Here is a 14,690-nt window from a genome sequence, read left to right on the forward strand (position 1 = left end):
TCTTCTAAGTAGCTACGACCGATGTCAACCCGCTGGTCCGTTTCCTAAGGGTCTTTCGAGGGGGTTGAAGGGACGATCCTCACCGGCGATAGTAAAATGTAACAGGCCGGCCAGTGTACACATCTCAACCGACTACCTCCATCCTTGTTATTAAACACACCGTGTTTGCTTTCCGATAAATGTTTCAACGGTCAACCCGTAAGCGCGGCCGCTGTGCTGCGGTTTCGCTCGACCGGATATGCAGTGCGTCGATCTGCGTCGTCCCCCCTTTGCTACCAGCAAAACCACCGCTTCAAAACCCACCCCCGCCCGCGTCCGCGTTGTTGCGCGACCTTCCACTCGTGTATCCACATTCGACGATAACTATTTTTGCGTGGCATCCACTCGTCGAGAATCGGACGGATTGATTTCGATACGATCCGAAACTCGTTTTATTGAAAGTTAAATAAGCGATTGCGGATGGAATATTTTTTAAACGTGACGATATCTAATTGCTGAGAATCGGAGAAGCTAATCTTTTGACAAGTCAAAGAGAAGCGAAATTACGCTATATTTCCTTTGATATTTTATATCCGTTCTTTCCACCACTTAGAATTTAGACGAAATTTTCTTCTGCATTTTCCAAAGTACGATAATTCGTTACTCGAACATAGTTTCTAGCAAACAATAAATATTTTATATACGCTAATAAAACGCAAAGTTAATCCGAGAATAGTTGCGAACTTTGTAAATACGTTTAAAAATCAAAAACAACGGCGATTGTTCGAATCGTCCGAGATTCAACATTGACAGGAATCAAAAAGCTATACGATATGGTATCTGGACTAGCGGAAAGTATTTTCTTCTTACCAATTATCCGTACGCAACAAAGCAAAAGCGTCGATTGCCTTTTCCCTTGACTCTGGCCACAGGCTTTTCGTCGTTAGCCAGTCGAAACTCACGTTCGACTCGAAAGCTGTAATTTTTCAGGGGCTCGGTGAACACGGTCTCGCTCACGTGCAACGCGTAAATATTCGCGCGCGTTCCTCCGTGAGGAGCCTTAATTGGCACAAGGACAGAGACCGAGAGCCTGTGGACAGGTCGCCGGTTTGGAATCGGCGCGCGCTGAAATCGTAAATACCTTGGCACTCACCTATATTTCGCGCCGCGACGGTACAACCGCTGGTTAGGAGCCACGCAAACACCAGGCCACTGAGTAGACCTTTCCGTCGACCCTTGCGGCACTCCATCGTGAAGTTCCGAGCTCCGACTACGCCTGCAAACAAAACAACCGGCATCGTTAGAGGGTGAGAGTAATTGCTACCGCGAGCGTTACACCGACCGCACGGCAACGCGATTTTTCATTACGCCCGAACATTTTTCGCGTAGAAACATCTGGACTGGTCGGTGGTACGATTCAGGGGTTAAGTTCGTGTCTTGTAGGTTTAACGAATAAAGAGCGTGTCAAAGGCGTGTTCGAATTCCAAACTTTTAGCTCTTAGAATTTCAAGTTTTAAGCTTCGAATCGTTTAGTTGGAAATTACAATCTTCTTAATTTTATGTTTCGTATTTCCTGAAATATTCATTTAGTATTTCATGCGCGAGATTAGAATCGATAAGCTGGATAAACGCGCGGAGGCTTCCCTAAATTCCCTCGATCCATCGAGGATGATCGCGCCCATCTGCTCGGATAACGCGCTGCGTGTTTACGCGCGTCCCACACACATCGCGCCCGCTTTTTTTTCCGCCGAGCTTTAAGCTCGATGTCAGTCGCATTCTCGCGAAATCCCTTTGTCGCGCGGCATTACCGAAGGAAAACATGTTATCCGTGCGATTTCGCGCCTAATCCAGCTAACGCACCTGCTCTCCTATCGCCGATGAAATTCGTAACGATGACGGCGTCTCGTCGCGTGGATTTTTTTTTACGTGAAAATGGGTTTGCCACTACTACGCTTACACGAAACTTTGGCTGAAGCGTTCGAGCGACAAATTTCACGGACGTACAGCGTTCTCTCTCGTTCTCCTATTATCGACTCCATCTTCCAAAATCGACAACAACTGCTACGAAGCGTAGCCTATAATACGATGGAGAGAAAGTTGCAACGCTGTTGTCGGTGAAACGGTATAGATCAGCTTAATTCAGAGAGAACGAACGGAATAAATGCGTTCGAAGAGGAAAGGGTTGCGTGCTTGCTCCTGTTCACGGGACCAACTACTCTCGAGCGTTAGGCGCGTGAACCTCGAGCCGAACGTTGCTCTGCGCCACCGTGAATATGGGTTAACGAAGGCAAAAAAGGAAAACAATTTTCGCATCAGCGTTTCGGCATTTAGCAGGCACCACACAATGGGACGTCGGCGGATGAAAACATTCGAGGCCAACGGCGAGAGAAACGAGGAGAAAGAATATAGAAAACGAAACGAAACGGAGCAGCGGTCAAAGAGAAAAAGGGCTCCGAAAAACAGAGGGACGGAAATAGAACGCGGCAACGCCAATACCGTGTTTCCCTCCCCGCACGTTTTCACAGACTGCACAACCGGAATCCTAGCAGAAACTCCCGAACTATTTATTTCCGTTCGACATCGCGCCGCTTATGTTTTCGTTCTCGTTTTTTCTGACCGCGCGAAATCCGACCACGTGACGATTACCTTCTTCATGTACTTTTTTGTCAATCGTTGATAATTTATATATCCTACGGATTATTTATTCGTTCGATTAATTTTTTACCCACATTTAACGAACTGTCGAATCAGTTGAAGTGACCAGTTATATCGATGCAAATACTTTTGGTAACGTTAACGTTTACGTTCATCGAAACGGAAACATAATTATATGTATAATAGTAGTGGGTATAGTACGAATATGTCGTGGACAGATAGTTTGTATAATGGAATTTCCTCCACTACCCATGATTTTTCGTCAACATAATAGAAGTCTAGCTCCAGCTATGCGAATTCAATTAGCGAAAGTTCATTTAATCACCGACTAAAATTTCAATCAAATAAACGAAGTTCTACTATGCCCACTCGCTCTAATTTTCGTTAACTACGTACGAAACATTTAGGTACAATCAAAGCCCGGTGGCTCTACTGTTAAGCTAACAACATTCCCAAACGCCTCTAACTCGATCTTCGAGCCAATCATCGTTCCCACATCCGTCACTGGACACCCACCGTACAGTATTACCTTGATTTACATGAGACCGCGTTACGATGCAGTTCGCAAGCGGAGCACGATCCCGTGGAAGTGTTCAAAGGTACTAACGACCGGGATACCTGGAGCAGTGCCAGCAGTCGAGTAACACGCCGCAGCTACGAGCGCAACCAGGACCGCGTGAATTTTTCCAACGAGCCTAATTAAGTCGCGTGGCAGTCTCGCAGTACCCTTGCCACCCTTTTGTTTTCCTTTCGAACTTTGCCGTGTCTGCGCACCGGCTCGCTGGACAACGTGCACCACAGTCTCCCTCCTCTCTGTCTCTTTCCCGTTACCGTTGCTGTTCAATGGCGGTTAATACGAGTTGGCAGGATAAACGTACAATCGCGGAGTACCGTAATTATCGCGGAAACGTCAGTAAACTGCCGGAGTAACAATGATAAGTAGAAGAGAGTGGCGGTCTTCGGGTTGCGCGTCTAAGCGTGCGCACGCACGCGATGCACATGTCCGACGCATTACGCATAATTAATCCAACGATGCTTATCTCTTCTAACCTGGGTATCCGCGTGCGTTCGCGTTCGCCGCGTGAATAGAACCGACCGCGCGCGATTCTCCTTTCATCGCCGGTATACGAGGTTGCTCCGCCGCACGCACGCTCTCCATACCGCGTCATCGATCCTCGTATTCTTTCTCGTCTTCGTTCCCTGTCTGTTTATGCGCCGATGAATCCAGGTTTTCTCGCTGGTTCGCCGCGAAACGCGAAGCACTAACCGTACCTCGATTCGCGTTGATTAGTCGTGTCAAGAGCGTGTCGTTTCAGCCCGTATGAATATGGGATGTAGAATTTGGAATAATAACTCTGGTATAGATTATTCATAGAGTAGTTGGTAATAATTCTGCCTAGGTTTTTTGTTTGCTAATAAACGGTGTCGTTGAAAGATCACAGGTACAGCAAGATTAAACGAGACAGTTTGTAATTTTAAGGCCGCTCTTAATAAGCAGGCCGCAAAATACAATAAAACGTTTCCCACATCCACCGGCGATAATTCACAAGAGAAGAGCTGCCGTGTAACCCTCACGCTGGCGTAGTAAAACGTAGGGAACGCGCGTTTAGTGCGGCTGGTTATTGACTCGAAGCAGAAAAATTCCGAATTCGCGAGCACCCGCGCTTTACTCCGCGAAACGTTATTGTTTACTCAGGCGGTCCCGAGCTAATTACATTCCCACGTACGCGTGTATTTGTACGAGCGTAACGATAATTGCGATAAACTCGATGACAACGTGATTTCCATCTCTCGAAAGTTCGCGGCGCGCGCGTACTCCGGCCTATCCGATATATGTACAATTGGCTACGCGCTGCTGGGCGCACACCGTAATCTCTGGGGCGGCCGATTTTTCCCTCGACTGAATACGATTCCTTGGAAACCACCGCCGGAACCAGTCGCTGGCTCTCTGTATTTTTGAAGATCGGTAATCGAGTCCTCCGTAGACCGGCCTCGCTCGCGGAACGCATTCCCGCGGCTTACAGCGCGCAGAAATTCTAAGAATCCGCCGGCGCTTATCGGATCGTCGAATCGGTTCGCTCCGCTTCGATTCTCGACTCGATCTCCGCGAAAGAAGCTAGAGAGGAGGCTTATTTTTAGAACTGTTTCCTCGATGATGCAAGAACGGTAATGAAATAGCGAATTAAGATTACTTAAGCCCACTTAAGAAGGTAGAAGAGTCGAGTAAAAATATTTATTAGTCGGCCGTGTAACCTTAACCCGTGAAACCGTGAGTCATACAATGTACATATTTCTAACCCTTCGTTATCCGCTGCTAATTAACCACTAGCAATTTTGCTATGACTAGAGAGGCATCCATCCCCTTTCCTATGGAATAAATCAACCTAACCCTAACCTAATCACTGTGCGAGTCGCATAATTGTTATTATTATACTATCGGGCCAAAGGAACAAAATATTCGAAGGAAAAATATAAAACGATAAACAGATCATCGAATAAAACGCGCCACTGGTCTACGACAAAACTGACGATTATTTCGCGAGATCGTGGAAGGTAGAAAATCGGAACGAGTTCGTCGGCGGACCGCTAAAACGCGGGACGATGGGAGGCAATCGCGATAACACGGCTGATCGGGCGCGATTCGGGATAATTCGGGAGGCCACTTAAAATCGTTTCGAGGCCGGTTTGCCCCAAGGGGTGAATGGCGAACGAACCACGATAACTAGGCCGGTTTGTCCCCTGTCGGTCGTTCCGGCGCGATTTCGCGACGTTTTCGAGCACGAAACGCGTTAATCGTCGGCCGGACCCTCCGCGAGACGAATCAGGCGTACGGAAGCTCCGTGTTCCAGACGCGAAACTGCCGCTGCAACTGGGGGGCGCGATCGACGCGAAATTATTTGTTGAAAATCACATTATCCAATGAACACGTGGGGCCTCCAGTCGTCCGCGTACCCGTCGGATTTGCAGGTTTCAATTTTACACCCAGACGCATTTTAATGCGGCCGCGGAAACCCCGAACGCAATCGCCATTCCCCGGTGCAATTAAAAATAATTGCGTATTCGCGTGCTACGCGAATTGCCGCTGGCTCGCGGAACCACAGCTCTGCTTGCAGGCTAGGCGTTAGCATGGCACCGGCTCGCGCTTGCCTGATGAGTTTTGTTTCGTCGATGGACGATGCGCTGCGAGCTTGATTAGCCAGTTATTTCCTGCCTATGGGATTCGTGCGTAGCTTGAAAGGATCGAAATAATCGACGGTTTGTTGCAGGCTGCGCGTGCTCTTGAAATTGTTTGATGGATTTTGAGTGTATTGTTAAATAGAGGCCGTATAATAAATCGACGAGATCTGCATTGCTTGTTACGTTGTGATACTGTTCATTGTTAGATCGAACGACCCACGTTGTTCGAAATATTTGCCTAACGAGCGAAGGACACCGCCTCGTGTTTCCACGCCGCAATAGAGGCAATTAATCGGATTTTCAGGCAGTTCCGCGTTTAACGACAGTCGCTTAAAAGCAGAAACCGTACGAATCGCCGCCGTGGTCAACGTAGCGTTCGTTTCTCTTTTCCCTCTATCTTTTTGTTTATTCATTCGCGTCGAACGGAACGGTCATGCGGTCATGGAAGTCATAATGTCCCCGCAAACGTAAGAATTACGGATCATGGCATGCGCCGCAGACGTAAAAATTGCGCGGTTCGCGTTGCTTGATTTTGTTTCCGACTCGGGGTTGCAAGCGAATCGTTCTCGCCATCCCTCTTTTTCTTTTTCCCGGCGTACAGCCGCAAAGAAACCAGTACGCGTGCATGCGTGGTGCGTGCACCGACACAAAAGCTCCGCAGCTTTGTTAGCCGCATGCAACTCCGCGTATTACAACAATTACTCCTTTGAATCAGCCGCCTCCCCGGCTGGTCCCGATTGTTCGCCGTCCCGATTTTCCACTCTGCCACTTTGAAACAGACGCTGTCGAGACCTTTGCGCGACTTTGTCCCCTTTTACACGACGACAACCGAATACAGAAAAATCAACATATGCTCGCGACGAACAATCATATTCATTAACCAATACACGTGTTTCGTATACAATGCGCTACCAGCTACAGCGTTTATACTATACTAATGAAAACGGAGCGAGAGCAGTTCTCCGATTCGTAATTTACCTCCAAGGATACTAGATCGTGATTTACGAAAAATCAATTACGGTAGACCACCGGTTTTATCCGTTTTATCCGATCATGAAAGTTAGAAGGCCAACCCGATTGACTCCATTTTTGCGAATTCTTCGAGTTCACTGCCTAGGAATGTAATTACTGTTCGATTTCTAAAAGAATGTACGGCCCACTCCCATTAATTTATTTATGGAAAGACAGTTGCATAAATTTCGATGCGAAATTGAAAAAATAACGTTCATAATGTCTTCGGTGTTTGTACTTTGTAATTTATCAAGTTGATAAGTATGGTTTTTGAGCGGCTCGTATGATGTAACAACCAACGAATGATAATTGATTTATACTTTCGAATTAACCGACTATTCATTTACTCGACCAGTGGTTCAGCCTTACAGAGGCTGGAGGTGCGCTGCATAAATAATTTGCATGAAGTAAAAGCGAGGATCGTATTAACCGTCGCTTACAAAAAGAAGCTGATTCCGAATCAACTGGCAAAACACCAGCCTTTCACCACATTCGCGACACATCGTCAGCTTTGCGGCAGCGTAAATCGCGGTACAACCAGAAGAAGGCTTTTCTATCGCGTAAATGGAACGCGTGTCTTTCCGTCGACGACGCCGACGTTCCCCGTTGCCGTGCTCGGCGTAACGTCTTCCTTTTGCTGCATCATGGCATGCATGCACGTCACGGAACGCGAGCTGCCAGCCGCGCACGTGCACCGCGGCGGAAAGCCGCGAGAGGACAATTGGAAACGGGGTCACGTCAGAGGACAAGATGGAGCGGAATAAAAAGGAGTTCCCCGACGGGATGTGTTGCGGTTAAATTTTATTTTCGCATAGAAAACCTGCCGAGATCGCTGCTACTGTATCTGGCTGCGGGAAGAACGAACGTTTACCGTTCCAGGCAACGACGGTACGATCGATCTTGTCCATTTCTTTCGATAGAATCATGGTAATCGTTCGTAGACCGATCCTCGCGAGGATAACGCGTTTCTGGATTGAGTTCGTGAAATTTTGATCAACGTCTATTTCCGGTGTGCTGTCACGAAGATCAGAGCAGCCAGAGACGAAGAGAGAGAGAGAGAGAGAGAGAGAGAGAGAGAGAGAGTAGAGTAGAACGAAGTAAGAGGCAGAAGGAAAGAGAAATTCTCTTACAGATTGGCGGACAAGGAACGGAAAACGAGCAGGGTAGAGGGCGTAGCGCGGCATTTGAGTGGCACGGGGAAGCGACACGATGGAATTTCAGAAATTGCGCTTGACATTTTCACGTGCATCGCTATATACCCGTTCCTCCGCGGCACACCAACCCCTTGCAATCCCTCCCAGTATCTGCACCTTCGTTGCAGCTTTCTATTTTCACCCGTGGAGGCGTCGACAATGCCTGCCTTCCTTCTAGTCGAACGTTTCGCAAGGAAACACCCTGGAATTTATCGGCCCAGATACTAACAGACACCGAGAATATTGGAAAAATTAGCCGTCCATAGATATGGTGTATCGTGTATGGGAATGTACTGAATTAGGATAGCAAACAAGATAACAAATTTTAGGATACGCGAATAGTAGAATCGGCGAATATTTTTCATATGAGCCGATTCTTTTCTAGCACGCGGGTCGATCCACCCTTCCATGCTGCTCTGTTCCCTTTTACCCGATTACTTGGCTCCGTTGGAGCGCGCGATCCTTTCACCGGGAAGTTCGGGGAGGAAATCGACAGCCTGAAAATACGATCGCCAGGATCCAAGAGAAAGGAAAAAATTTAGTGGTCGACAAGCTAGCGACCGGTTCTCGTTCCAAACATCTTCCGACTCGTACGTATAAGAAATCAGATGTTACTGCAGGTAGCAGAGATGAAAACTGCGAAGTGCTGCACTCGATTATCGAAGCGGAGTGTTTCTGACTTGGACAGAACGTGACCTTTTTTTTTATTATTTTTCTACCATAGTACAATCCCAAACATGTGATATTACATGGAACTGTTCGATTTCACAAATCGGCGCGACATTTCTCCCGCGAAACGAATGGACTCGACGGATCGAGGTAGTTTCGGCAAACCTTGCGAAATTTTTCCACGAGAACCTTCAGGAGAATATCCTTTTCATGGTGCTCGCGGCTACGTTTCGAGAGACGAGCGTTTCAACACGGTGCACCGAAAATGCTAGCAGACGAGGCGGAAGCTCGCTAAAAAACCGAGAGAAAGCGTCGATTTGTTTCGCAATCCGCGTCATGCGGCGCAAATAGGCGGCCGAGAGGGTCGCGAGAGGACGGCTGTAAAATACTTACCAGCGAATACCGTGAAACGCTGATAATTTCAAAGAGGACCAACGGCACAGAAGAAACGAGCGAGTGAAAAGGGTAAAAAGAACGGGGAAGACGGAAAAGGGGAAAAGACGAGGAGGACGTGCAACGTAGCGAAAGACCGTTCTCACTGTCAATGGCGGAATGCCTGAAGTTCCGGAGTGGTCGAGCGTGGCGCATCGTCGAGAAAAATAAATAGAATCGAGTAGTCCGCGCGGAAAGAGAACGGGACAAAGAAACAATTAAAAGAACACACGGGGGCGTTTCTAACTTGCGAGACAAAATAATTAAATTCACTGCCACCGCTGACGAGTCTGTCGTCCCGCGGCACACTCTTTTTTGGCTCATTAAACACGACGTCTTTTCTCTCTGTGCCGCTGTACAAGTATGGCCGATAAGAGAAAGAAATAAAGTGATAAAATTATTAATAAAAATTGCACGGTATAAGGACCGCTCGAGAATGTTCAGCGCCGAGGGAAAACGCTTTCGAATTGACACAAACGACGAGGATGAATCGCTATATGGCCTCGGTATTACGGAAAATATTACCGGAGAGGCAGAGAAATGGGACGAAAAAGGTTGGGGGTAACGATTGTATTATTCGGCCCCTTTTAGAAAATTCTGCCCGATCTTCGTGTTCCGAGTACGCGATCCCGGCTTTCGGCTCTACCTTTATGGAACGAGGGCTCACTTTTCACTTAAGAACGCCAAGGGTTGGCCTCCCCTTTCTTCCCTTCTCTCTCTCTCGTTCTCTCTCTCTCTCGTTCTCTCTCTCTCTCTCTCTCTCTCTAACTGCATGGCATTATTCGTTATTACCGCGTGCGTGATGCGAGCAGGGCAAAACGGTATCGCCGATAAATCTCAGGGAACAAACCGGAGAGACCAGCCAGATAAAGTCTGGCTGGATATACGAGCGTACGAGAGCAACAATCTCACTCCGTCTCTCTTTTCTCGTGGTTCTCGTGACTGGAGGGTTCTTCGTCTTCTGCCGTTTCTCTGGTCCAGTTCACCCCCGGCTATAAGATTTCCGTCGGGACAGCAGCCAGCGGAAGAGCACGGAGGCCTACGCGGAGTTAGACGCGGTGGAAGGAGCTCGAAGTACTTCCGAGATAGAAAAGAAGCGACTTCAGTGACTTTGCCGCGGGTTTGCTCCGGCGGCGACGAGAATAACGCGCGTTAAGCCACCTTCGACCTCCTATTTCTCGTCGTCCAACTCCCGACTCTCGTCAATCCGCCACGTCTCAGGCCCTTTGAAAAATGTACTCGCTTCCACCACCTACCGCGTTCAGCCGCCTGTTCCACGCTCTATACTCCGCTTTATGCGCTTTTCCTCTTGTTTATCCCCTTTGCCGGATTTTACCATTTTCAAAGTAACAACAAACTCTTCGATCTTAAGAGACACCGATGACATACCGAACGGTAATCTCGATTAGATCCACGATAGATTACCACAAATCTCTTCTAAATGGAAAGAGGGTGACGCGAACCCTATTTAGGGGGTCTATTTCCAATTGCCAGCATTCTCGATCGCGTTCTGCCGCTAAGCTATTCGTGGGTTGGCCCGTATGAATAGGAACGACGTCGAAACGGGCCTCTGCGAATTCCGGGCTTCCGCGCGATAAATCCTCCGGAGCAACGTCTATTCCGCGTTACATCTAATGATTCCGGTTCGCTGGCTCCCTCTTGTTCCGCGCGCGACATTAACCCCGTCGACATTATATGGCGTGTCTGAATGGCAGTAACGATTCCCTTAAAACAATTTATGCGCATTGATTAATAGGATAAAGCTCTCGAGAGTCGTGGGCCCGAGAAGGGAACCTGGCCGAGGAAGCGAGCCGAGGGGAAGAGGACGTCGGAGGTCTCGCAGCCACGGGGAGACGATAGGGCGAGATATCGAGTACACGCAGCGCGAAATGCAAGGGACCGTGAAGCCATCAATTTAAATGTGCATTGGCGCCGGATCGGTCGTCGAGAGGCTTAAATTCGGCAGAACGAAACGGTTCCCGTTCTTCGCGGAGTGGAAGAAAAGGGCCGGTAGGTATTGCCGGGAATACGAGGAGCTTTTAATCCACCTTGCCGACTCTTCGATACGATTAATCCCAGGCGCGGAGAACAGGGAATTTATTATAGGCTCCGCCTCCTCGAAACCGTGCGGGCGGCCCTGTATCTCAGCTCGCAAAACGAACTGCTCTCAAATATTTTTCTCCCGCTTTTTCTCCTTATTAAGGACGGATTTTCGACTGGAGGGACACGGAACATTTCCGACTCGCTTACCTCGCGCGCGAAAGATTCAGAACGGAGGATTACGTCGCAAAGGGTTTCGCTCTCGGCTCGTGTTCAACGAGCATCGAACGAGTGTCTTTAAAATTAAATTATCCAACGTGAATACCAACTTCTAATTCTTCGTCTTTATGATATGGAACTGGTTCACCGTACGATACAAGGTATTGTTACGTCGGACGACACTCTACCTAGACCAGGCCACACACCGCGGGCAAGATGGGAACCAGATGTCCGCTCATCCTTACTGTGTACCCTCGATAGTCTTAAGGACCCGTCATAAATCTCAGGAATTTGCTAACTAAGGTCCTTCAGACCGAACGAACATCTTTTTACTGAATCGTTTCTAAAGCTTATTGTTTACTACGGGAAGACACGGGAAAGTTAGTTTTTCTCACGGATGACACTTCCCACTAGCAACTCTCTATCCAACTTTCTTTTATCCAATCAGAAGCAACGTCTACTGCCCTCACTTTCCTAACCAAAATTGTCATCAACAAATTCGATGGTCCCTTGCGTTAGACACACACCCATCGCTAGCTTTCCTCCGACACAGCATCGTCACTTTACCTTACTTATTCTTTATCGTTAGAATAGTCAACACGTGATTATCGGACTTGTATCCTTAAATGAATCACCTACTTAACTTGTACATACGCATCGATGTAATTATCTTCTTTACAAAGTTGTTGGAATAAACATTAATTTATACCTGTTAATTCAGTGTAACCTCGATTGAACCACCCCTATTATCGTAACAGAAATCAGGGCATCGATCATTTCGTGGCGTCGATTATCTAATCGTAACGGGAATTTACGACTGCCGTTGATGTGCTTTCTCGCGATCGCGTCTTTCCGCGAATGGTCGACACAAATATTCTTGTTTCTTCCGTCAAGGAATAATTAAATTTTAGCGAATATTCCTGACACTGTGAAGACGAATCGTTATCTTTAATTTTCTGCCGCGCTTCACATTCCTCGGTTTTTCACGCTACGACTGGTGTAACGATATTTTTGTCACACAGGAAATTGGAACGTTCTTCGGAGATCTTGTAAATACCAGACAACACCGCGATGTCTGAATATCTCGGATCGAATTCCTGGCGGATCTCTCAGATGCACGGAGAACCTAACCTGGCCCGTATTTCCGAAAACAATGATCCGCAGTATTGCGGTTACGTGCAAGAGAGCGCGATACACTCGATACACGGTAACCGGGGAAAACCAGTAATGTGTACACGGCACGGTTCCGTGAACACACAGAGTTGCGGGGGCGTATGAAAGCTCCGAAAAGCAGAACTGCATTACGCGCCTGCAACGGCGGCGGTGTCAGCGCAGATGCATTAACTCCGCTCACACGTTCAAGCGCGAGCGCAAACACACGCCGACAGATCTTGTACAGCGTTTCTTTCGACCGCGATCCGCTAATCCGTTTCGACTGTCTCGTTTCGCGTCGATAAATCGACTAATTATTCCGCCGACTCGCTCGTCCCCGATGCCTCCTCCTTCGCGTCTTTTTTCTTTTCGATATCCTCTTGCTCGGCGAGAATTTGTTATTGGTCGCGACCGATAGTTCGTACTTTTACTTGCTCCCTCCTACGTTTCGATCAGTCGAGCTTGATCACCGAGGTTGTTTAAGATTCTTCAAGATCGTATCAGATTTCAATTAACCCCATGGTATAAGGGATTCCTCGAATCGCTTCCAACGCTCGTATTTGGCCACAAGGGCAGATTAGATGAAATCGTACCATTCTCCTAACCATGGCACGTAATTAAAAGCCAAAATATCAGAGACTCGTATACGACGCGGAAGAACGTAGGGGAAGGAAGATATAGAAAGAAGAATTTTCATCTAGATGCAGCGACGCGCAAAGTGCAGCGTCTCCGGTGCCTTTAATGAAACGATCTTATCCCTCGTCGTATATATTCGTCCCTGAGGTTCCGTACACCCTCGTTCCCCGTCGGAGGGAGCGACGTTAGATCGGAGATAAGATACGACAGAAACGCGCGTATCGAATCGTGTCGAACAAATAATTCGGCAAAGTTGTTTCGGTCAACTACAAAGAGAACGCGAGTCGGAACGAAGGAGGGTGTACGAGCGAAGGTCAAAGGGAGAAAACGAGAAGAGACGACGTGGAAGAGTAGAGTGAGTATGGTACACGTCGGGAACGTAGTAGGGTTATTAATTTTGGGACGATGGCAGTGGCGTAACAAAGCCATCTGGCGTAATGGGTTTCTGCTCGAGCCGATTACAAGCTCGTGAGTGGAAAAGAAAGAAACTAAAGCGCACCAGTACCGCGTAGATTAACTCTCATGAACGTGGACAAAATTTCATAAACGCAATTATATATCTAATCCGACATCTAATATCTCTCTGAACGATCAATGGCAGCAAACTCGTACAGTTATTGTCGAAGAAGAAAATTGGTATCAATATTCGATCGAAAAAATGCGTTTATCTGTGTAATCTCGCGAGATTACGGTGTATCAGGCGCGAGATTCCGATTTCGTTTCTATTTCGAGGTACTCCGGGCGTCTCGTTATGCGTTCTGATTTCACGGACTGCTAGGAGCCAGATCGCTGAAAGAAATCCAACGTTGGCGATCGAGAACCTATCGAGGCGATTATAACGCGGCGGCACAGCAGATGCGATTCGTGTTCCAGCGATTCGATAGTAATTCATGCCCATTTCTGCGGTCCACGGACGGGTTGCGGTTTTGATTTGCAACCGGTAAATGGAATCACGCATCTTCGATGGCGTCTCAGCCCGTAATCGAGACGAGCATCGGGGAAACGCGATGATCCTTCTGTTCCACGGCATCGAGAATCGACTCGCGTTGCATCCTGTCCCCGCGAATCGTCTAAAAGAAACAGGAAGCCGTGTAATCAAATCAATTTCGCGCCCCGTGTGCTACACAGCCTCTTTTTGCAGCCTCCAATCGATCCATGCCCTTCTGCTGTTTTATTTTTTACACTGCCGCTTCTCTTTGACTAAAAATAAGACGTTGGAATGGAAAAAACGAATTTATACGATGACTCACGAACACATGTATCTAAACATTATGAAAAACTTTCGTATCTATATCGCGTGTGTTATATACGACGTTTCGAAATTTTATTAACACCGTAACAAGACAGGGGCTGCTATCGAGGCCGAAAGTAGAAAAGAACAGTATGCTTTCGCTTCTTGCAATTACGCGTTATTTGGTTACACGATCCAAAGTGTCTATTACGACATGGTCGCTCGACGTCGTCTTTCCTTGTCCTCCGTGATGCTAGGAAGACGAGAAACGATCACAGCGTGAGAAGGGTATTTTT

General features: G+C 47.6%; 1 protein-coding gene across 6 annotated transcripts in view; it reads right to left on the minus strand.

Moving 5' to 3' along the window:
- The window catches only part of LOC126869187 (latrophilin Cirl-like), a 361,811-nt gene that overhangs the window by 226,627 nt on the left and 120,494 nt on the right, over positions 1-14,690 (minus strand). For all 6 annotated transcript variants that reach the window (XM_050625404.1, XM_050625405.1, XM_050625407.1 and 3 more), the window contains one exon: positions 1,133-1,255. In XM_050625404.1, the coding sequence (XP_050481361.1) occupies positions 1,133-1,229 (97 nt within the window). In that variant the 5' untranslated portion in view covers positions 1,230-1,255. The remainder of the gene's footprint in view (positions 1-1,132; positions 1,256-14,690) is intronic.

This window comes from Bombus huntii, chromosome 9, assembly GCF_024542735.1.
Source record: "Bombus huntii isolate Logan2020A chromosome 9, iyBomHunt1.1, whole genome shotgun sequence".
In the NCBI taxonomy this organism is placed as follows: domain Eukaryota; kingdom Metazoa; phylum Arthropoda; class Insecta; order Hymenoptera; family Apidae; genus Bombus; species Bombus huntii.